The sequence below is a fragment of the Moschus berezovskii genome, chromosome 14 (genome assembly GCF_049115385.1).
Source record: "Moschus berezovskii isolate FMDL1 chromosome 14, NW_MosBer_1.0, whole genome shotgun sequence".
Classification (NCBI taxonomy): Eukaryota; Metazoa; Chordata; class Mammalia; order Artiodactyla; family Moschidae; genus Moschus; species Moschus berezovskii.
Window position 1 is genome coordinate 11,659,943 of NC_142473.1, and position 25,746 is coordinate 11,685,688.

At 41.0% G+C, this 25,746-nt stretch overlaps 1 protein-coding gene across 2 annotated transcripts in view; it reads right to left on the minus strand.

The window, feature by feature from the left end:
• Positions 1 to 25,746, minus strand: part of ARHGAP42 (Rho GTPase activating protein 42) — a 348,184-nt gene that overhangs the window by 205,920 nt on the left and 116,518 nt on the right. For both annotated transcript variants that reach the window (XM_088842890.1, XM_055422895.2), the window contains exon 3: positions 22,196 to 22,257. In XM_088842890.1, the coding sequence (XP_088699016.1) occupies positions 22,196 to 22,257 (62 nt within the window). The remainder of the gene's footprint in view (positions 1 to 22,195; positions 22,258 to 25,746) is intronic.

The window sequence follows — 25,746 nt, forward strand, 5'->3', positions numbered from 1 at the left end:
ACCCATAAAACTGACTAACCCAGTATGCATTTGTCAAACCAGGTCCCTTGCTAAGTGCTGTGAAATTAACAAAGAATCAAAGCCCTGCTGCAGAGGCAGGGAACAACACAGGTGTTTCAGCTCTGATCAGGTAATCTGAAAATACTCACTGAAGCTCTACTGTTGGCTGAACTGTGTCCACACTCCTTACCCGTCTTCCAGGTTTTCCACAACACTAAGTTTGTTCCCACTTTTTCACACAACCCCAGTCTTCCCTATTATATCCACCCATACTTTGACATCCCTGTGTTCTCTTTCCTATCACAACACTGTCTCTGCCACCTCCATGCAGTCTAGCTGAAGTCCCACCCAACTACCACCACACAGCTTTCTCAATATTCCCAGCTAGACAACAGTCTCCCACAGACCAAGAACCTTAGCACCTTGAACCACATAGGACATACCCATCTGTCTTGCGTTCCCCTATTTGCAAACAAGTTCTGCTTTACAAAACCACATTTAAGTTTCTCCTTTGAGACAAATACATTCTCTGATACTTAACTTCAAGAAGAGCTGGCTCAGCTGAACCATCCCTTCACCCTGTATTTCACACTACTTGGCACTCTCTTCCCTTCTCTCCACTTCTCCTCTGTTTGTTGTGGCTGGTGTATCTCGCTTAAGACCTGTCGCAAATGCAGTCTCCTCCGTGAAGTCTCTCCAAAGCCTCCAGTTAGAAGCAACCACTCCCTCTTCTGAGTTGTCATAACATTCCCGAGCATCTCTCCTAGCACTCACCAGCTGGTACATTATTGACACTATTTCCATAAACCTCCACCAGTAACTCAGCAGCTCAAAAGTGGACACTTGCCTTACTCATTTCCAATTACTTATCATTTGCTGAGGTCTGTGATATGATAGTGAGAATGGATGAGTAACAGGTGATTGCATTTCCATGTTGGTCCTGGTCAAGAAGCTAACATCATTAAAGAAAGTGAGGAAGATAACTCCAAAAGAGGAAGGATGGCGGGCAATATACTTCCCTTCTCCAGTGGTCTCCAACCTGTCCTTAGTCTATTGGCGCCAACAGGAATGCTTGTCACTTATAAAATTATGGTTTCACAAAAGCAATACCTGGGAAGAAATGAAAGTTCTTGACATACTAGGTTGGAACTCTGACGACACTCCTACAGACAGATGGCTACTACACTGGGTTGGTTCTATGTAGCCATTCACTGAAGACCTCACACAAGGACGTGAGAACCGCTTGGCTGCAGAAATAGTCGTGCGTGCAGTTTAGAGCTGCACTTCTGGATACAGGTTAAATTTCTAGTTCTGCTACTTATCAGTTCAGTTCAGTTCAGTCGCTCAGTCGTGTCCGACTCTTTGCGACCCCATGAATCACAGCACGCCAGGCCTCCCTGTCCATCACCAACTCCCGGAGTTCACTCAAACTCATGTCCACAGAGTCGGTGATGCCATCCAGCCATCTCATTCTCGGTCGTCTCCGTCTCCTCCCACCCCCAATCCCTCCCAGCATCAGAGTCTTTTCCAGTGAGTCAACTCATCGTATGAGGTGGCCAAAGTATTGGAGTTTCAGCTTTAGCATCAGTCCTTCCAATGAACACCCAGGACTGATCTCCTTTAGAATGGACTGGTTGGATCTCCTTGCAGTCCAAGGGACTCTCAAGAGTCTTCTCCAGCACCATAGTTCAAAAGCATCAATTCTTTGGCGATCAGCTTTCTTCACAGTCCAACTCTCACATCCGTACATGACCACGGGAAAAACCATAGCCTTGACTAGATGGACCTTGGTTGGCAAAGTAATGTCTCTGCTTTTTAATATGCTATCTAGGTTGATCATAACTTTCCTTCCAAGGAGTAAGCGTCTTTTAATTTCCTGGCTGCAATCAGCATCTGCAGTGATTTTGGAGCCCCCCAAAATAAAGTCTGACACTGTTTCCACTGTTTCCCCATCTATTTCCCATGAAGTGATGGGACCAGATGCCATGTTGTTCGTTTTCTGAATGTTGAGCTTCAAGCCAACCTTTTCACTCTCCTCTTTCACTTTCATCAAGAGGCCTTTGAGTTCCTCTTCACTTTCTGCCATAAGGGTGGTATCATCTGCATATCTGAGGTGATTGATATTTCTCCCGACAATCTTGATTCTAGCTTGTACTTCTTCCAGCCCTGCTACTTATAAACATCAACAGTACATAGGCCTCAATTTTTTCACGTACAAAAATCCAGATAGGGATTTCCTAGTGGTGCAGTGGACAAGAATCCGCCTGCTAATGCAGGGGACATGGGTTCAATCCCTGGACTGGGAAATTCCACATACTGTGGGGAAACCAAGCCCAAGTGCCACAACTACTGAGCCTGCGTGCTGCAGCTATATAGAAGTCCACATGCCTAGAGCCAGTGCTCCACAACAAGAGAAGACACCACAACGAGAAGCCCATGCGTCGCAACAGAGAGGAGTCCCCACTCACCACCACTAGAGAAAGCTCTCATGCAGCAATGGAGACCCAGCGCAACCAAAAATAAGTGAATTAATTCATTTGAAAAAATGAAGATAATACTAAAACTTAGCTCACACAGTGAAGGTGAGGATTAAATAAGTACATGCAAGCAAAGTGCTTAACAGTGGTCTGGCATATAAGAAGGGGTTAAGCAAAATTAGTTATTGTATAAACAGGTAAAATATTTTATTTGACTTTAAGAAATTTATAATCAAGTTGGAGAAAATAACACTTGCCAAAATACTTCTGAGATCAATTCGGCAACCATTTCCTGAACTTCAACTTATTCTGCAATAGACAACGTTAGGCACTAAAGAGAATAAAGGGAAGAAACCGAGAATTTGTAAGTCTAGGAGACAAGGCCAGTAAGCATTCCCAACTAACTACAGTAAGTCAGATCATGTTAAGGAGTACCAAACAGATACACTGGAGAAGGCAATGGTAACCCACTCCAGTGTTCTTGCCTGGAGAATCCCAGGGACCGCAGAGCCTGGTGGGCTGCCGTCTATGGGGTCGCACAGAGTCGGACACGACTGAAGTGATATAGCAGTAGCAGCAGATACACTGGGGCTGCCCCGGCAGTGCCAGTGGTAAAGAACTCGCCTGCCAATGCAGGAGACATAAGAGATGCAGGCTCGATCCCTGGGTCAGTATGATCCCCTGGAGGAGGGCACAGCGACCCACTCCAGTATTCTTGCCTGGAGAACGCCTTGGACAGAGAAAGCCTGGGGGGCTACAGTCCATAGGGTCACAAAGAGTCAGACACAACTGAAGTGACTGAGCACGCATGTACACACACACTAGATATACGAGAATGGCTCCCAAGTAAATACCCAGTCCACTGGTTCTCAACTGGGGACATATGGCACTGTCTGGAGACAACTTGGCTTGTCCAACTGGGGGTGCTGGGGCAGACGTGTGCTACTGGCATTTAGCAGAGGAGAGAGATGCTGCTGACCATCCTACAATGCTCAAGTCGGTCCTCAACACTAAGGAATCATTCTGCCCAACGTCAACAGTTCCAGGTCAAGAATCACTGCCCTCTTCCAACTGTAAACAACTCTACTCTGAAGATCCAGGCCCCACATTTCTACTGACTGCCTGGATTCACTTCTGATGAAACAGGCTTTGGCAGTGTGACACTCCATCAGTCTTGTGTAATAGTTGTTTCTCTTGCAGACTCACAGCCCTTTGTTCAAGGCCTACCCTTCCACATGTCAACACATGCCCAACCATGCCACAGTCAGATCTATGAAGCTGCCAAACCTCCCAGTTTTATCTTCCCCCATTTTGGCATCTCAGCCCTGCTCAAGCTCCAGTTACAACAACAGACGGTCTGTATGAAAACATCAAACTATCTTAATTTTTATAGCCTGCTTCTTGGAGCTGGCAGTAAAACCTTTTAAATCTTTGATTGAAAAGAATAAAAGGTAAAGTAAATTACTGTTACCTAACTACTGCCAATTAAAATAATGAAGCTTCAAATGACTGAATTATCCATTGAGTAAATATACTTTACACTTTTGTTTCCACAATGATCATCATTCTTGATGATTTAATAACTTAAAATGCAAACTAAAAAAATTTTTTTCTGTTTTGACATTGTCTGCCCTATCACAAAGCATAGTCTTCATCAGTGTCTTTTGAAACACTCAGCATTTCCTGTTGCTTTAAAACATTCACTACAGGTTAACCTCGTAAATTCATGGATATAAAGCATATATCCTTGCCCACCCGAACCATACCTGGAAGCAAACTTAAACACTAAAGTTGTCACACCAAATAAGATGAAAAGTGAAAGCGTTAGTCACTCATGTCCAACTCTGTGACCCCAAGGACGGCAGCCCACCAGGTTCCTCGCTCCATGGGATTCTCCAGGCAAGAATACTGGAGTGGGTTGACATGCCCTCCTCCAGGGGATCTTCCCAACCCAGGGATTGAATCCAGGTCTCTGACACTGCAGGTGGATTCCTTCCCATCTGAGCCACAAGAGGAACCCATCAAATAAGACGGCTACTATCAAAAAAAAAAAAGGAAAACAGAAAGTGTTAGGGTAAATATTAGCCAGGATACAGAGAAAAAGGAACCCTTATGAAGTGATGGTGTGGATGTAAAATGGTGCAGCCCCTATGGGAAACAATACTGTGGTTCCTCATAAAATTATAAAGGATTGTAAGCAGACTCTCAAAGAGAAATTTACACTCTATGGCAGCATTATTCACAATAGTCAAAAGGTGCAAGCAACCCAAGCTTCTATCAACAGATGGAAACTATCAACAGATAGCTGGACAAACAAAATGTCATATATACATACAATGGAATATTATTCAGTCTTACAAAGGAATAATTGTGATACATGTTACAACATAGACAAACACTAAGGATATTATGCTAAGTGAAGAAAGCCATTATATGTTCAGTTCAGTTCAGTCGCTCAGTTATGTCCAACTCTTTCCAATACCATGGACTGCAGCACACCAGGCTTCCCTGTCCAAAACCAACTCCTGGAGTTTACTCAAGCTCATGTCCATTGAGTCAGTGATGCCATCCAAACATCTCATCCTCTGTAATCCCCTTCTCCTCAATCTTTCCCAGCATCAGGGTCTTTACCAATGAGTCAGCTCTTCACATCAGGTGGCCACAGTACTGGAGCTTTAGCTTCATCATCAGTCCTTCCAATGAACAGCCAGGACTGATCTCCTTTAGGATGGACTGGTTGGATCTCCTTGCAGTCCAAAGGACTCTCAAGAGTCTTCTCCAACAACACAGTTCAAAAGCATCAATTCTTTGGCACTCAGCTTTCTTTATAGTCCTCTCACAATCATACTGGAGAAGGCAATGGCAAGCCACTCCAGTACTATTGCCTAGAAAATCCCATGGATGGAGGAGCCTGGTAGGCTGTAGTCCATGGGGTCGCTAAGGGTCGGACATGACTGAGCGACTTCACTTTCACTTTTTACTTTCACACATTGGAGAAGGAAATGGCAACCCACTCCAGTGTTCTTGCCTGGAGAATCCCAGGGACGGGGGAGCCTGGTGGGCTTCCGTCTATGGGGTCACACAGAGTCAGACACGACTGAAGTGACTTAGCAGCAGCAGCAGCAGAAGCAGCACAATCATACATGACTACTGGAAAACCATAGCTTTGACTACATGGACCTTTGTTGGCAAATTAATGTCCCTGCTTTGTAACATGCTGTCTAGCTTGGTCATAACTTTTCTTCCAAGCAGCAAGCGTCTTATAGTTTCATGGCTGCAGTCACCATCTGCAGTGCTTTTGGACCCCCCCAAAATGAAGTCTCTCACTGTTTTCCCATCTGTTTCCCATGAAATGATGGGACCAGAAGCCATGATCTTAGTTTTCTGAATGTTGAGTTTTAAGCCAACTTTTTCACTCTCTTCTTTCACTTTCAACAAGAGGCTTTTTAGTTCTTCTTCACTTCCTGCCATAGGGTGGTGTCATCTGCATATCTGAGGTTATTGATATTTCTCCCAGCAATCTTGATTCCAGCTTGTGCTTCTTCCAGCCCAGCTTTTCTCATGATGTACTCTGCATATTAAATAAGCAGGGTGACAATATACAGCCTTCATGTACTCCTTTCCCTATTTGGAACCAGTCTGTTGTTTCATGTCTAGTTCTAACTGTTGCTTCCTGACCTGCATACAGGTTTCATCCGGTGGTCTGGAATTCTCATCTCTTTAAGAATTTTCCATAGTTTGTTGCGATCCACACATTCATAGGCTTTGGCATAATCAATAAGGCAGAAGTAGAAGTTTCTCTGGAACTCTCTTGCTTTTTCGATGATCCAGTAGAGGTTGGCAATTTGATCTCTGGTTCCTCTGCCATTTCTAAATCAAGCTTGAACTTCTGGAAGTTCTCTGTTGAAGCTTGGTTTGGAGAATTCTGAGCATTACTTTATTAGCGTGTGAGATGAGTACAATTGTGAGGTAGTGGAAATGGCAACCCACTCCAGTACTCTTGTCTGGAGAATCCCTTGGATGGAGGAGCCTGGTAGGCTACAGTCCACGGGGTCGCAAAGAGTCGGACATGACTGAGCGACTTCACTTTGAGCATTCTTTGGCATTGCTTTTCTTTGGGATTGAAATGAAAACTGACCTTTTCCAGTCCTGTGGCCACTGCTGAGATTTCCAAATTTCCTGGCATATTGAGTGCAGTATTTTCACAGCATCATTTTTAGGATTTGAAATGGCTTAACTGGAATCAGTGAACTAAAATGGACTGGAATGGGTGAATTTAACTCAGATGACCATTATATCTACTACTGTGGGTAGGAATTCCTTAGAAGAAATGGAGTAGCCATCATGGTCAACAAAAGAGTCCGAAATGCAGTACTTGGATGCAATCTTAAAAACGACAGAATGATTTCTATTCGTTTCCAAGGCAAACCATTCAATATTACAGTAATCCAAGTCTATGCCCCAACCAGCAATGATGAAGAAGCCGAAGTTGAACGATTCTATGAAGACCTATGATACCTTTTAGAACTAACACCCAAAAAAGATGTCCTTTTCATTATAGGGGACTGGAATGCAAAAGTAGGAAGTCAAGAAACATCTGGAGTAACAGGCAAATTTGGCCTTGGAACACGAATGAAGCAGGGCAAAGGCTAACAGATTTGTCAAGAGAACGCACTGGTCATAGCAAACACCCTCTTCCAACAACACAAGAGAAGACTCTACACATGGACATCACCAGATGGTCAACATGGAAATCAGATTGATTATATTCTTTGCAGCCAAAGATGGAGAAGTTCTATACAGTTAGCAAAAACAAGACCAGGAGCTGACTGTGGCTCAGATCATTAAATCTTTATTGCCAAATTCAGACTTAAATTGAAGAAAGTAGGGAAAACCACTAGACCATTCAGATATGACCTAAATCAAATCACTTATGATCATACAGTGGAAGTAAGAAATAGATTTAAGGGACTAGATCTGATAGATAGAGTGCCTGATGAACTCTGGACGGAAGTTCGTGACGTTGTACAGGAGACAGGGACCAAGACCATCCCCATGGAAAAGAAATGCAAAAAAGCAAAATGGCTGTCTGAGGAGGCCTTACAAATAGCTGTGAAAAGAAAAGAAGTGAAAAGCAAAGGAGGAAAGGAAAGATATAAGCATCTGAATGCAGAGTTCCAAAGAATAGCAAGGAGAGATAAGAAAGACTTCCTCAGTGATCAGTGCAAAGAAATAGAGGAAAACAACAGAATAGGAAAAACAAGAGATCTTTTCAAGAAAATTAGAGATATCAAGGGAACATTTCATGCAAAGATGGGCTCGATAAAGGACAGAAATGGTATGGACCTAACAGAAGCAGAAGATATTAAGAAGAGGTGGCAAGAATACATAGAAGAACTGTACAAAAAAAGATCTTCACGATGAAGATAATCACGATGGCGTGATCACTCAACTGGAACCAGACATCTTGGAATGTGAAGTCAAGTGAGCCTTAGAGAGCATCACTACGAACAAAGCTAGTGGAGGTGATGGAATTCCAGCTGAGCTATTTCAAATCCTGAAAGATGATGCTCTGAAAGTGTTGCACTCAATATGCCAGCAAATTTGGAAACCTCAGCAGTGGCCACAGGACTGGAAAAGGTCAGTCTTCATTCCAGTTCCAAAGAAAGGCAATGCCAAAGAATGCTCAAACTACCGCACAACTGCACTCATCTCACATGCTAGTAAAGTCATGCTCAAAATTCTCCAAGCCAGGCTTCAGCAATATGTGAACCATGAACTCCCAGATGTTCAAGCACGTTTTAGAAAAGGCAGAGGAACCAGAGGTCAAATTGCCAACATCCACTGGATCATGGAGAAAGCAAGAGAGTTCCAGAAAAACATCTATTTCTGCTTCATTGACTATGCCAAAGCCTTTGACTGTGTGGATCACAATAAACTGTGGAACATTCTGAAAGAGATGGGAATACCAGACCACCTGACCTGCCTCTTGAGAAACCTATAGGCAGGTCAGGAAGCAACAGTTAGAACTGGACATGGAACACCAGACTGGTTCCAAATAGGAAAAGGAGTACGTCAAGGTTGTATATTGTCACTCTGCTTATTTAACCTCTGTGCAGAGTACATCATGAGGAACGCTGGGCTGGAAGAAGCACAAGCTGGAATCAAGATTGTTGGGAGAAATATCAATCACCTCAGATATGCAGATGATACCACCCTTATGGCAGAAAGTGAAGAGGAACTCAAAGGCCTCTTGATGAAAGTGAAAGAGGAGAGTGAAAAGGTTGGCTTGAAGCTCAACATTCAGAAAACGAACAACATGGCATCTGGTCCCATCACTTCATGGGAAATAGATGGGGAAACAGTGGAAACAGTGTCAGACTTTATTTTGGGGGGCTCCAAAATCACTGCAGATGCTGATTGCAGCCAGGAAATTAAAAGACGCTTACTCCTTGGAAGGAAAGTTATGACCAACCTAGATAGCATATTAAAAAGTAGAGACATTACTTTGCCAACCAAGGTCCATCTAGTCAAGGTTATGGTTTTTCCCGTGGTCATGTATGGATGTGAGAGTTGGACAGTGAAGAAAGCTGATCGCCGAAGAATTGATGCTTTTGAACTGTGGTGTTGGAGAAGACTCTTGAGAGTCCCTTGGACTACAAGGAGATCCAACCAATCCACTCTAAAGGAGATCAATCCTGGGTGTTCATTGGAAGGACTGATGCTAAAGCTGAAACTCCAATACTTTGGCCACCTCATGCAACGAGTTGACTTACTGGAAAAGACTCTGATGCTGGGAGGGATTGAGGGTGGGAGGAGACGGGGACGACAGAGAATGAGATGGCTGGATGGCATCACCGACTCGATGGACATGAGTTTGAGTGAACTCCGGGATTTGGTGATGGACAGGGAGGCCTGGCGTGCTGTGATTCATGGGGTCGCAAAGAGTAGGACATGACTGAGCGACTGAACTGAACTGAACTGAACTGGAATTCCATCACCTCCACTAGCTTTGTTCATAGTAAGGCTTCCTAAGGCCCACTTGACTTTGCACTCCAGAATATCTGGCTTTTGGTGATTGATCACACCATCATGATTATCTGGGTCATGAAGAGTTTTTTGCACAGTTCTTCTGTGTATTCTTGGCAACTCTTCTTAATATCTTCTGCTTCTGTTAGGTCTATAACATTTCTGTTATTTATTGTGCCCATCTTTGAACGAAACATTCCCTTGGTACCTCTAATTTTCTTCAAGAGATCTCTCCACAACTAAAACTTTGTCTTGTTAATGTCTTGTTAATATTCAGTGTGGCAGTCCCAGAAATCTTTAACTCAAAATTCTCTACATATTTATGATTCTGTCAATTATGCATGCTTAGTTACTTCAGTCATATCCAACTCTTTGCAACGCTATGGACTCTAGCGTGCCAGGCTCCTCTCTCCATGGGATTCTCCAGGCAAGAATACTGTAATGGGTTACCATGCCCTCCTCCAGGGGATTTCGAGACTCAGGGGTTGAACCCTTGTCTCCTACATCTCCTGCACTGCAGGCAGATTCTTTACCTGCCTAGCCATGGGGAAAGCCCTTGATGTCTGCCAGATGGCAGGTATTCTTTGTTTCTTTCCTGAATTCCCTCAGGGCTCAGTAGCTCACCATCAGTGGTGGCTGCAGTAGCTGATGACTATGAATTCTTCTGTTTACTGATATGGCAGGAAGTACTCCATTTCTCAATCTCAACAGGCCAAAAACCTGGTGGTTTTCTATGGGTGAACTTTGTCTTCCAGGGTATAAAATGTCTGAAAGGCATTTTTCACGATCATAAATTAGAAGGAAAAGAGGCACGTCAATCCAGAGAACAGAAACCAGGGATCTCACTAAACATCCTACAGTGCACCCAGAAGACTTCCATAAAAAAAATTTATCTTGCCCAAGATGTCAAAAGTGCTGAAGTGGAGAAGCTCTGTTTGTGAAGCAGAGTTGCCTTTTTTCTCTCAATATGTACATGATCAAGCAACAAGTCATGCTAGTATCACCTGAAAAATAAGCCGAGAATCTGACGGCTTCCACCGCTTTCATCCTGGTGCAAATGACCATGGTCTCCAACCTACTGGAATAACCAAAATGGCCTCCTGACTGGTATTCTTAGTTAGGAGATAACCACCCAGCTGTGTCCTCCACACTATATAACAGTCAGGTAATCACTTAAAATTCTAGATCAGTTCATGTCCGTCCTCTGTTGACCCTTTCACAGAGCAACAGACCAACCCCTCGTGAAGCCCTACACACTCCTCACATCCCACCCGACCCACTGCCCCTCTGCCCACTTTCCTGTCCGCTCCTGTGATTGGACCACACTGGCCCGGGAGCTGTTCTTCAAACCCAGCCACTCTCCAGCCTCAAGGTCTCTGCACTTGTTGAGCCGTCTGCACCACCACCAGAGACTTGCAGGAGAAAGCAACTGTTCTTTCTTTCGTCTGGCTGCTGCTTAAAGGACACTAGACCATGAGCCTGCCTCTGACCACCCTCCGTTAAAACACACCTGCACCCTCCCAGCTCTCCGCCCTCTTTCACATTCCTTTGTCTAGCGCGCCTATTACCATCAGACACTGTCTGCTCCTGCCAACCGCAAGACAGATAAGTCTTTTTGCCCAGAATCTGACTGCTTCCACTGCTTTCGTCCTGGTGCAAATGACCATGGTCTCCAACCCAGTGAAATAACTAAAATGGCCTCCTGACTGGTATTTATAGTTAGGAGATAAACACCCAGCTGTGTCTTAGCTCCTGGAGAAGAAAATCAGCATTCGTGAATAAATGACTTCCATCTTTCCCAACTACTTCAGTGTAAAACATTACAGAAACTCTGCTTTGTAAATAAAAAAAGAAACCACGCTATGCACACTGGTCTACCACCTGCTTTGTTTATAAAGGTACCCAAATTCTACTATTGACAGCTTCAATTTTTTCGTGTAAGATACAAGCAGTATCTATCACTAACCTATCACTAATGTGTTTATTATATGAAGGCTTATTCTTTCATAAGAAACTGAAATCAGATAGCTTTGGGCATAGTTCTTTTTTTGTTTTTTTTTCAATATGAGCTCCGTAAATGAGGTGGTGAACTTGGAGGGTAGTTACTGGCTATGTCTAGCAGAGTATTCAGTCAGAGAAGACAATCAAAGTCCAGAACATTTATAGCACACATATCACCTATTCCACGGATTCCAAAAGTTCAGTCACTCATATACTACTTTCACAGGTTTGGCCATATCTATGCCCTACATTTTTACTTCTAAATTGATCCACTTCTTTTACTATGCTTACTGCAAAACAATAATTTACATTAAACCCAGAGTTGTTCTTTATTCAGTGCACATTAAAATAAGTATGGAACTACTAAAATGTAAATTTTTCATTCATATAATGCTTAATTATATTGCTGGTGGTTTCCATTTTACACTCTGGAAAACACAGAATATTCTTCATTTATAAAAAAGAAAACATAATTCTAAGAAGCTTAAGGCTTTACTTGATGTCAACAGCTGGAATCAAGATTTTCCCAATTCTGTGTTCTGGTTTCATGCTGAGTAGGAAAAACAGATTTTATTTGCATCGCTTTAACAGAATTCTGTTATGTGTGGCAAGTAGAAATTATACTGTGAATGAAATATAATGTGAACAGAATTAAAAGTTTCAGATCAGTGTGGATATTTTACTATGAGAGGCTTGAATAGAAATATAATAATAACTATGTAAAGCACTGTTCCACCACGAACTTAGTTAGATATGGTTACACAAATGAAGAGCACCTCAGCGTTTCAAACAACAGTGTTTCTGTTGCTGAAAATACTCTCAGATCCAAAGGTTTGGCAGAAGTTTAGAAATATGATTAAAGTACAGTTTCCTACTGACCACATTTTCCAAATGAAAGAAGGAAATACACTATCTTTAGGAATAGCCTGTGGTTTACCACTACACTAGTAAAAAGTTGATCAAATTGCTTAAGTTAGATTGTTACAGTAAAACTCTCTTGTCTGGTATAGCTGAGGGGAAAAGGAATGCTGGTTGAAATCATTCTTTTTAACTGACTCACTGTATTGCTTTCTGTTTAGTTATCCTTTAATTCCTTAAAGTAAAGCATTGGAATTTCACACATAAAAGTCCTGTACATACTTTGTTGAGTTATTGTTAAATACCTTATTCTTTTGTTGCAATTTTGAGATGGTGTACAGAAATATATGAATTATATTATATATATTCATATACATATATATTCTATCCACCTGGCTAGGCTCATATTTCTAATAAATTCTCTGTAGATTATTGAGGATGTTCTATGTGGGAAAATCACATCAATAAATTATAGAATGAAGGAAACAAAATTAAGTCTTAGAGCTTTCATGCCTCTGCTTTTATTTTACTCCATAGATTAGGTCCCCTCCAAAATAATAATGAATTTAAGTAGCATTACTAGTAGTGTATAAGGACCCTCATGAATCAGATGGTAAAGAATCTGCCTGCAACGCAGGAGACCTGGGTTCTGTCCCTGGGTCGGGAAGATCCCCTGGAGAAGGGAATGGTAACCCATTCCAGTACTCTTGCCTGGAGAATTCCCTGGACAGAGGAGCCTGGCGGGCTACAGTTCATGGGGTCATGAAGAGTTGGACATGACTGAGCGACTGACACAATCCCTGCCTGACTCCTGTGAATGTTTCTAATGTTTGGATGGTGAGTATTACGTTTCTAAGTCCTGTAAAATGTCAGACGTATACACAGTTCAGGCAAAATTCACTATCATAATATTCTGCTCAAATGACAACATTACCTGGAAATGTCCTAAGGCCATGACCATACTATAATAGACAAGAGTTCGGTAATTATCTAAATTACAGTAATTTCTTCATTTCTGAAAATAATACTCATATTTAGAGGAACACATAAAACATACTCAGTCCCTGGGCTTTGGGTGATTGGTCAAGGGTTTTTAAGTGATCTTGACTGGGCCAATCAGAGTCTTAAAAATTTTTTTTTATTAATAGTTTACCAATGGAATTTGTAATAGTTACCAATGGAGTTTGTAACTTTTTTAATAGTTTACCAATGGAAACACCATCCCTGGTGGCTCAGAGGTAAAGAATCTGCCTGCAACGCAGGAGACCTGGGTTTGATCCCTGGGTCGAGAAGATCCCCTGGAAAAGGGAATGGCAACCCACTCCAGTATTTTTGCCTAGAGAATTCCATGTACAGAGGAGTCTGACGGGCTACAGTAGTACATGGGATCGCAAACAGTCGGACACAACTAAGCAACTACACACACATACACACACCAAGGAAACTAGACAGGCCTCCTCCAGAAACAATGTCTGTGAGGTATGGAAGCAATGTTTATGAATCTCCATGTGGAAGAAGCCAACTGAGAGAATGAAACTGACAAGCACATGAAAGAGACAAAAAAGCCCTCTCTTTTGAAAGAATTGATGAAGCTAGTTGTTCCTGGATCCCGCATGCAACCCAGCCCTTCCGACAGATGACTGAGACATCCCACTGTCTTCCCTGCCAGTGTGCTGTCTGCCTTGCAAACGAGTGTCCTGAATGACACACAAACGACAGAATCCATCCTGAAGGAACACAAAGCATGTTGGTAAGAATCCACTAAGAGTCAGACTTTGTCTTGAGACAATGAGTCCTGATTCTAGGACAAATGGCAAGTTTATGAATGCACTGCTATTTTCAGTTAGTATTACAGTTTAAAGTAAAATGTAATGAGCTATTACACTATATATTTATAAAAATGCACCACTGAGAGAAACTGGTTAAAAAATACACAGGATTTCTCTATGTTATTCCTCACAATTGTACATGAATTTATAATCGTCTCAAAAAAAAATTTAAAGTGTAATTAAAAAAGCTTTCATTCTCTTTTATCTTGATGGTAATTAAATGTGCAATTTCTTCTGTGAAGCTGAAACAACATGACTCTGTGGTTTAATCATGAAAACAAAAACCTTTTGCTCACTGAAGAGTATCCCAACCTCTTATTTCTAAATATCTGTTTGGTCTGTCCACTGATATCTCCAAACTATCAACAGCTTTGTCATAACTTGCAAAACATCCCCTCATGCTTATCTTTTACCTCTGTTTTTCTAGTCTAACTTATGTCTACTTAGGTTTATTTTCTTTCCCTTTTAAAATTAAATGCCGCATCCAGATCTTAAAACTTTGCGGTGTGCTGCCAAAATGACTATACACTTACTATTTATGGTATCGAAGTATCTTTGTGCTTCTTAACTATCAAAAAAGAAATCAAAACATATGGATGCATGTAAACACAGTAAAGACTAACACATAACCAACTGTATCAGTGAAATATGATGACCAACCCCACAGAATAAATGTATTTTTGAAAATATGACATACACAATTGTAAGAATTCAAAGTAAAGCCTATACACCTGCGGTCAATGGCAAAGGCAGGAAGACAGGAGGGCCAGAGACGGGAGGGAAGACATGGGGGACAGGAGCAGACTCTTGCAGCCACAAATAAAACCTAACACCCAAAAGCTCATGCCAAAGTAGCAAAACTAAAAGGGATATATTCAACACAGCTTATGTCTTGAGAGTTAAAAAAAAAAAAAAGTGAAAGTCTGTTATTCATGTATCCTATTTTAAATTGATGGCTTTTAAAATAGCACTATCTGGTGGAAAAGTTCCCCTAAATCCTTCCAGACGGTCAAGGTTAATCTTAAAAAAATAAAAGAGGTCTTGGGAAATAGGAAAATATAAAGACTGGATGCTTACTGTCACGTATCCATTTACAAATCTTTAAATCTAGCCATTTGATAGACACCCATGACATACCAGCTGTGAGAATGGTGTCAAGCAAAAAAAAAAAAAAGTATGCCCAAATGTTAATGAAAGTGGTATACGTAAATGCAAATAGAGTTCAAAATCAGGCAAGTTCATTTCTCAGGCAAGAATACTGGAATGGATTGTCATTTTCTTCTTTCAGGGTAACTTCCCCACCAAGATTGGACCTGTGTTTCCTGCATTAGCAGGAAGATTTTTCACCACTGAGTCACCAGGGAAGTCCTTAAAGACTCATATAAGAGATCAAAATCTTATATCAAAAATCAAGTAATTTATATTTGACACCATTTTCCCTTTTTTAATGCCAATCTAAAACTATTTTGATTTCATCCCTTATTAACTCTTTTATAGGACTGATTATAGGGTTCCCCTGATGGCTCAGTGGTAAAGAATCCAACTACCAATGCAGCAGACAGGGATTCAGTCCCTGAGTTGGGCGGATCCCTTGGAGAAGGAAATTGCAACCAACTCCAATAATCTTGGCTGGGAAATCCCAGGGGCTGAATAGCCTGGTGGGCTACAGTCCACGGGATCACAAGAGTTGAACAAGACTTAGAGACCAAATAACAACAGGACTGATTATACTTTCTTAAAAAAAGTAAAACAACAACAACGTATAACAAGGGAAAAGTTTCAATACTCTTACAAAGGAAATGATTATTAAAGTTATATATTTCCCCTTCTAATAGATCTCATCTTTTTACTGTTGTTGTTCCCAAAGATTGCCTAGACACAAGCCCATTTCAGTAAAGTAATTTCATTGCCCTAAAATAAAAAAAAGATTAACATAGGCACTGAAAAGAAAGAATACAAATCCCAAGAAACCTGTCCACCACAGCTTGGCACTGGCCACAGGTGCTTGCCATTTACCCCTACAAGGATTAGGGGTAGCACTCCAGCAGCTGTGGACCTCCAACAGCCCCGAAGGGGTTCCAGGTGGAGAGCAGGACGAGGCACTCTGTGCTCCCAGAAACAGGCAGGACGGGTCTTCAGACAGATATCCTCAGGAGCTGGTTTTCTAAGCCCAGTTCTTGTATCTCCCTCCTCATCTCTAGAAAAACACTAAAATCCTTTACGGTGACAACTTTCTCGTGACTAGCAGCAGCTTCACAAGGCCAGCAGAAACTTCCTAAAAAATACATGTGCTTGATTGCATGTACTGCCCCTTCACCAAAATCACATATATACCAACTTTCTCCCTTTCCTCTTTGCAGCAGTCTCTCAGAGCTATCTGAGGTGCTGTCTCCCAGGCTGCAGTCCTCATATAGCCCCCAATAAAACTTAACTCGCAACTCTCACGTTGTATATTTTTTTTAAGTCAACAAACCTTAAGCAAAATTTATAACTTACACAGGTTCAATGTAAATGTTAAATGCTGTGGGTAATAACAGTCAAAATAAGAGGTTTCTTATGTTAATCAAAATGAAAACTATAAGAAACAAATTCACCTGCATAAATCGTTCACGATAAACACAAGCTACAATATTCCAAAGCTGCGGCTTTCTTAATTGGAGACAAAGATGGCTTTGTTTCCTTAATTGGAGACAAAATCTACATTGCTACGCACACACATCCACACCCAAAACAACCAAACAACACATGTACACACCAAAACTTTTCTTTGTCAAGGTGAGGGGCTGAAAATCCCCAGAAAGTGAGGGCCCCAGAGGCAGGGGTGGAGAAGCAGCATAGGGTGAACCAGATGATGTGGAGCCTCTATCCTGAAAGAAGGCGGAAGCCACTGGTCCACAGCGTGGGAGTTGCTATTTATTACCATTTGCCATCTCCACTAAAGCCAGGAGAATAAACAGGACTTTGAAGAAGCTGTCTAAACAGCTTTCTCCTGATTCTGCTACGGATCCACACCTCCTTTGCTGATTCTACCCCATCCGAACAAAGTCTGGATTCTACACCTCAGGGTTTAACCCTCCCACCTCGTCTCTTCTGTCTGCACTCTCACAGACTGGGTGAGCTCATACATTCCCACAGCTTTAAACACTCTCAACATGTTGACAACGTCTAAATTTATATCTCCAGTTCCACCTGCTCCCCTTGACAAGGGGACTCCAGACTCATATATCCATACGCTCCCTTGACAAGGCTACTTGGATATCCAGTAGGCATCTAAATAGATCCAACATTTAACCATTTCTGCCTCATTTCCTTCATCCCAAAAAATGGCAACATATTCTACCAGCTACATTAGTTTTATTTCTAGCATTTACCTCCCTCAGATTTAATTTGTTGACATGTCTATTTCTTCCCAGCAGGATGCAAACTGCATGAATGCAGCTATTTCTATTGTAATACATAAGAACCAAAGGAGACGAATTTAAACTGCATGGAGAGTGTGGGCCCCCACGAGGTATAGGAGGTGAAGTCTGGAGGAAAAAATGGAAGGTCTCATGAGAGGATATGGATCAGGATGCTCAAGGCAGAAGAAATGATGGATGCAAAGGTCTAAATTCAAATGAAGCTTGTAGAGAGACACACACAAGGGGAGCAGAAAGAAAACCCAGCAGGATGGAGAATAGGAAAACAGAGAAAAAGTATTGAGAAGGCAGGAATGGCAGGAGCGGGGACGAAGGATAGTTTCAGAGATTCTGGGAGAGGGGATGTCGAGACCAAAGGCCGACAGGAGAAAGGGTCAAATTCAGCACTTCAATAGAAATGACAAAGGAGGCTACCAAGATCTCTTCTGGAGGGCTTCAACTGAGCATTTCATTCTTCCCCAGAGGGGTCTCTTGATATGTTAATATTTGTTCATATTAATTTTGCCCATTTTTCTGGGCAAAATGGTATCATTTTCACGGCCCACTCAGCTGTGATCTGAAGTAAAATAGAGCAGTTCCTATGGAAGTATGGAAATGGAAGCGATCTTATCAGGAAATTTATATGGCTGAGAATTCCCTCTCTGCACTGGAGATCGTCTCAAAACATTTCTACCAAGACATCCGATCTATGACATCTCTAATCAAAAGCATGGAAGTGCTGCACTCTGTAGGGGAAAATCCTAACATTTCCAATAAAGATGCACTTCAAAAAAAAAAGAAAGCTTATGTCACTAATCAATAACATATCTTGACTGCAAGTATAAGAATTTTACTAAAGTCATTACAAAAGGCTATTAAATTATTTCTTACACTTGTGCTGTTAAAAGACTGTCCTCTCATAGCCACTTGATGGCAAGTGTCAAACGACATCTTGGGGAATGTCAAATCATGGAAGATGGATTTTTGAGTGAGAAGTATGAGACAGGATAAATGATACCCACACAAGTTCTAAAACGGGTATTTTCAAACTTTTCTTCATTATTTTGCCTTTTTTATCTCAGATCTTCTCTGAAGCAACAAGTAAGGCAATCAAAACCCACAATAGGACTTCACTCATGAATACAGAATTCCCTTCTTGCCCCAACATGAGAAACACTGCTGAGGGCAGAAATATAGATCCTTGAAACACTATGAGCTAGTAGGCCAATCTCCATCTCCACTGCTTATGAAATATGGTACCATATTCCTCAGCCACTGTTTCTTGGTGTTTTCCCTTTATTCTGTCATCGTATTAAATCTCAACATCCTGCTCATAAAACATCCAAATGCCAAAGCTCAGCCTTCTTAATTTCTAAGGACTTTCTCTTTACTCAGCTACACCTTAACTTTATCACTATGCAAACCAGCGCCATGGCCAAGTTCACTATTTCAACTCCCCTCTTGATCACAGCTTCCTTGTCTCTCCTGTGATCCTAGTGTAGCCTTCAATACAGTTAAGCCATCATGCTTGCCCTCTCTGCTTCCTAAGGCTGTCAGTACCCTCCTGCCCCAATCATCACTGTACTCATATCATTATATATATATATATATAAACCCACGGCCCTGTAATCCAACACCATGTCTTCTGTGCCAACCACCCCCTGAACCCCTGACTTCCCAACTATTCTTACCACTCACAACCCAGGGATCTGGATACTGTTAGAAACACCTGTGAAAACATGGTCATTAATCTTTCCTGGACATATTCACCATGTCTAGCTTCAGTGTCTCTTTATCCCTAGGCAGGAGTTCCTTTCCTCTTGTAGAACCTGCTCCTGGGTGTTCTAAACTATTTCTACTAACTCCTCTCTCAGCAGATGACCATTTCTTCCTAACAGTATTATCTGTTCAACCAACCAATTTACTGTCCAAAGTTCTGTGTTTTAGTCAATCCTCCTTTTTGTCCCAGCACAGGAGAGCTTTTCCCCTGATGTTTCCAGGCCTCCCCTCAGTGCAATAAGAACATTCTCTTGGCTCATTTCCCACTTCCATCATCAGTTTGTGATCTGAGCCATAACTGCACATACTACCCACATCTCTCCATGGTACTTGAACTTCTACTGTGAAGCTCAGAAAATCAGAGTGAAGATTACACTTAAAGCACTTGAAAGTGTCAAGTCACCTCCACAGACTGAGGCAGAGAGGGTCAGTTCCCCACAGTGACTCATCTCCGCCTGGATTATACTGCACGGCTGTCTTTCTAATGGGACTAGACCTAAGGTAGGCTGATGCTTCCTGATAAAATATGGTCACCCCTCCTCCACAACATTTCTTCCTCGACAGTACCTCCCCCACATAGCCACAAAATTAATCTCTTAATTAATTTGATCCTCTCTTTCTATCAAAAAACTAGCAAATTTCCCAAAGACTATAACAAACAACTCAAACACTCAAAGGCAGGGCTGGCTCAGTCTCTGGGTGCTGGGGTACACAAGGTCTTTTTTGAGCCCTCCGAGTGTCTCTGGCGGGAATGGGGTTTGATTCTAAATGTGATTTTGCCCCTCCTGCCATCTTGATGGATGAAGCAAAAGCTAGAAAACAACAAGACTGTTGAAGCTTAGCTGGATGAAGCATAAGCTGGAATCAAGATTGCCAGGAGAAATATCAATAACCTCAGATATGCAGATGACACCACCCTTATGGCAGAAAGTGAAGAAGAACTAAAGAACCTCTCAATGAAAGTGAAAGAGGAGAGTGAAAAAGCTGGCTTAAAGCTCAACATTCAGAAAACTAAGATCATGGCATCTGGTCCCATCATCTCATGGCAAATAGATGGAGAAAAAGTGGAAACAGTGACAGATTTTCTTTTCTTGGGCTCCAAAATCACTGCGGATGGTGATTGCAGATATGAAATTAAAAGACACTTGTTCCTTGGAAGAAAAGCTATGACCAATCTAGAGAGCATATTAGAAAGCAGAGACATTACTTTGCCAACAAAGGTCTGTATAGTCAAAGCTATGGTTTTTCCAGTAGTCATGTATGGATGTGAGAGTTGGACCATAAAGAAACCTGAGCACCAAAGAATTGATGCTTTTGAACTGTGGTGTTGGAGAAGACTCTTGAGAGTCCCTTGGACTGCAAGGAGATACAACCAGTCAATCCTAAAGGAAAACAGTTATGAATATTCACTGGAAGGACTGATGCTGAAGCTAAAGCTCCAATACTTTGGACACATGATGGCAAGAACTGACTCATTGGAAAAGACCTTGATGCTGGGAAAGATTTAAGACAGGAGGAGAAGGGAATGACAGAGGATGAGATAGTTGGATGGCATCACTGACTCAATGGACATGAGTTTGAGCAAGCTCTCGGAGTTGGTGATGGACAGGGAAGCCTGGCATGCTGCAGTCCATGGGGTCGCAATGATTCAGACACAGTTGAGTGACTGAACTGGTAACAAACAACAAAACTTCTTAGCCCAGCTCTTAAACCCTATATACGCCACAAAATACCAACCAGTCTTCTACTATTACCTTCTAAGAACCTTCCACCTTATTCTACAAATGTACACAGTACTTTCTCACCCTGTGGCCCCTGCTCAGGGTCACTTACATAACTACTATACCCTAGTTATGTGATCTCCCTCAACTCAGACAATGCTCTCTAGAAGTCAGAGCTACCTTAAGGACACTCTTCTCAAACTGCATTCCTCATCCATGCACGAAATGACACCAAACTGTGCTGGTTTCCCAGCACACTTAATTCACAGCCTGACCATTTTATGTATGTGAATCTCAACAAGGTGGTGAGGCCAGCGATATCAAAGATGATGTTTTAAATAAGTCTGTAACCTTCACTGTAACTGACAACCAACACCTTTATCACCATCAACATTTATTCATTATGTTCCATGTGCTTTGACAAAGCTTTATAATGATCCTGTGGAGTATACATTACTATTTTTCCCATACACAAATGGGCAGCCTGGTTCATAGACACGGGCCTACCAGAACTTTGAACAAATGGGTACACAATTATATCTGTGATCTGTATTCTTAATACATTTATATTAGTGATAAATGTATTCCTAATAACTATGCTCTGATACTGTTTATTACTTAATCTGTCAAAGTAGAAAGTTTCCCCGCTCTTCCCATTCAAGGACAATCTTCTGAGCCTTCAAGACCCAATTCAAACATCACCTTTTCAGAAACTCTCCTGATAACACCATGGCAAAGTTAGTTGCTCCTTCTGAGAACTATCTTTAATCCTTGTAATGTGTCTTCACTACAACACTAAGGTTAGACTGCTCAGTTAGAATGGGTTTCTTAATGGCAGTTTGTTCAATACTTTAAATTTGCAGAACAATTAAATGGAAAGTAAAATGAATGAAATTTATATATGCTGGCCAAATAAAACAAAAAGAAATGGCACATCCTATTAGCAATATTTGATCATCATACTCAAAAAACTTTTCTGAAACATTCAGTACGTGTATCATATTATAAAATGAGTTATGGCTGAGTGTAATTCAGAAGGTCTATTCTTCTTTTCGATACGTCCAAACAAAACTTTATTCTTAAGAAATGAGGAAGAGACTTACCAGTCTTCTCCTTTCTTCTTCTACTGCGATAAGTAGTCTTGCGAATTCTTTTAGAGACTGAGCTATTTAAAAGATAAATTTTTTTAAAAAAGGCATTAACCTCTTTACATTGCCAGTATCTAATTGCACAAGAATAAATATTACAATAAAGATACTCATAAATTTGTATATATTCTGTGGTTTTATGTTTTTATAAGCACAAAACAGTAAATACAATGGATTTCAATGACTAAAAGTTATAGATAAGAAATGGCTACATATTGAAGCTTAGCACATATCGAGTATAATATTTTTTCTTCATAGACACTAGGAGAATATAGTTTATAAATTTAATAAATAAAATTTACACATATAAAACAAAAGTATAGTACTGGAATCACTTCTAAATAAAATTTCTACAAATAATAAATTCATTAAATCTGAATGCACCATCTATAAGAAGCAATAAATCCAGTTCTATTTAGATGTATTTTACTTTGTGAAAGTGAGTAAAAGCCACTCAGTCGTATCTGACTATTTGCGACTCCATGGACTATACAGTCCACGGAATTCTCCAGGCCAGAATACTGGAGTGGGTAGCCTTTCCCTTCTCCAGGAGATCTTCCCAACCCAGGGATCAAACCCAGGTCTCCCACATTGCAGGCAGATTCTTTTCCAGCTGAGCCATGAGGGAAGCCCAAGAATACTGGAGTGGGTAGCCTATCCCTTCTCTAGTGGATCTTCCTGAGGCAGGAATCGAATCGGGATCTCCCATATTGCAGGCGGATTCTTTACCAACTGAGCTTTCAGAGAAGCTCATTATACTTAGTAGCAGCTAGTAACGCAAAGTCTCCCACTGACTTCTTTCTAGAAGCTCAACATGTATAGATACTTAGAAATGGATTCTGTATTCTGTCTCGCTATATTACTCTCGTATCCAAGGTAGTTTAGACCTTCACTAGTCGGGGTGGTCAGAGGATGACCAGCATCAGTATTTTGGGAGCTTGTTAGAGATACAGATACTGAGACCTCATCCCAGAAAGGATCCCCAGGTGATCCCTTTATACATTAAAGTTGTAAACATTACTTTAGAAAACTATCTGAAACTGTATTGCTATGGTTTGCAAAGTATTCAGAAACTATGGAAGGACAAACAAAGAAATTTTAAAAATGACAACAGCATATTCTTTAAAAATGCACAGTGCTGTGAAAAATGAATTCATCCACATTAATATGAATTATTAAGTAAAGTCAGAACGTTTGGAGTACAAAACTAACAAAAGAAATAGTGAATGCAAATTTTGTTTTGATTTAAGCTAGACACTTCCCATCTATGTCTTTATTCTTTAGGCTCCCACCTCTTTCTTCATCCACACTAATAGTGAAAATACTGTGAGACCAGAAGTTTAGTAATTCTGGCCTAAAGTCTACAATAAAGGTAGGTGAGTAGTGATAATAAATCAAGAATCTCATCAACAAAACTTATTGAATGCTTATAAGAATGTTTTCTATTCAAGAATTTAAAATTACAAACTTGGATTTTATTTCTCTCTTCTCAGAATTACTAGGCTTACATTAAATAAACTGGTTTGAAATGCTACCCCGATGATAACTTCACACTGTATTTTATTCAGTTACTAGGACAGATTAATCTGATAAACATATGAATGGCCTTAGAGTTAAGTGTAACTTTTTTAAGTGTTTAGAAAATGTGATTTTAATTTCTGCAAAAAATACCTTTAAATACTATAATACAATACAATCCAGTTTTCACAACAATAAACTGAAGAGAAAAACATTTTATTAATACAAACAGACGATTTTAACTGGTGTGTGCAATAACATATTATATTTTTGTAACTTCAGTAAAAAACAAACAAAAAGTATCCCAACATATCTGGCAACTATCTACTGCCAACTGAAGATCTGTCGAAGAATCTGGAAAAACAAGCCCCATGAAAGTGTGGATGGTGAAAGGTAATGTTATTATGCCTACAGAGAAAGGAGCCAAGAGACACTGGAGGCAGCTGGCACTCCTGAGGTGAGAAGACAAGGGAGATATAAAGAGTGGTTCAAAGTCTGAAAAGAAGCACTTTTAACCCCAGATTTTTAACTCAATGCCTCCCAAACTTTTTAATAAGTATCAAAAGACTACAAAAACAAAGAACCTTACCCTCATATGCTTCTTTTAATCAAAAGCTATTGGGTTAACACACTCTATTGAAACACGGGAACAAAACAAGAGCAAAGGATATGAATTCTAGCAAATCAAAGAAGCAAATGAATTCTCAGGACAATACAAAGCAACAGAACAACAGTTGTGCCAAACTTCCAGAGGCTCTTGTTTACACTGGAGCCACAGGTTAGAAGCTCCAGGAAAGATCTCCAGAGAAATAAAACAAAGAACTGATCAATATCCTGACACATCTAAATGCAATGAGAAGATATTTACATTCCCTTTCTTTTTTTTTTAAAGAAAACTCAAAGGCAATTATAGTCAATGATCAAAAATATTCAGCGGGGAAACATTCCAGAAAGTTCCAAAGCTTGAATTTGCTACATGGTGGCTCAGAGGTTAACGAGTCTGCCTCCAATGCGGGAGACCCGGGTTCGATCCCTGGGTCGGGAAGATCCCCTGGAGAAGGAAATGGTAACCCACTCCAGTATTCTTGCCTGGAGAATCCCATGGATGGAGAAGCCTGGTAGGCTACAGTCCACGGGGTCGCAAAGAGTCGGATACGACTGAGCGACTGAACAGAACAGAACAGCAAATATTTACATAGCATTTACACTGTATTAGGCAGTATAAGGAACATAGAGACGATTTAATACAGTATGTGATGGTACACACAGGTTATATGCAAATACTACAAGATTTTACATAAAGGACTTGAGCAGTCAGGGAGTCTGGAATCCAGGGGTACCGGAACCAATCCCCTCCAAATACCAAGCAATAACTGAATTGACTCTCGGGAAAGCAAAGTGATACAGCTAACACGATCAAAATAGTTGAAATAACAGAGTTGTGAGTAATATGTACAAAGTCACTGAAATATAAACACTGACAGAGTCATTAAGAACAGGATACAACAAAAACTGGTTAAAGCCAACTAACTGCAAGATGGTGGAAGATTTAGCTTTCAGGGGGACCCTGAGCCTCATTATACATGCATTGTAATGAATTAGCATGCTAAGTGACACACCCACAGGTGTCATGATAGGTCTGAAGCCAAAAAGCAAGCAGTGGCCCAATTCCTAGAAATCTCCCGCCCTCCCTAAAATAGTTAGAATAATCCTGCCCCTTGTTAGCCTACAAAATTACCCAGCCTTATAGAACTAACCACTCCACATTTTGGGGCAATCTTGCCTTCTGAAAAAGACCATATTCCCCGTGTGGAGTGTGTATCTCTCAAAGTAAATGTGCTTTCACTTAACTAAGACTTGCTCTTGACATTTTTCTTTTTTACTTTTTATTATACTGGTTGGTTTTGCCATACAATGACATGAATCCGGTGCGGGTGTACATGAGTTCCCCTTCCTGAACCCTGCTCCCACCTCCCTCCTCCCCTTAT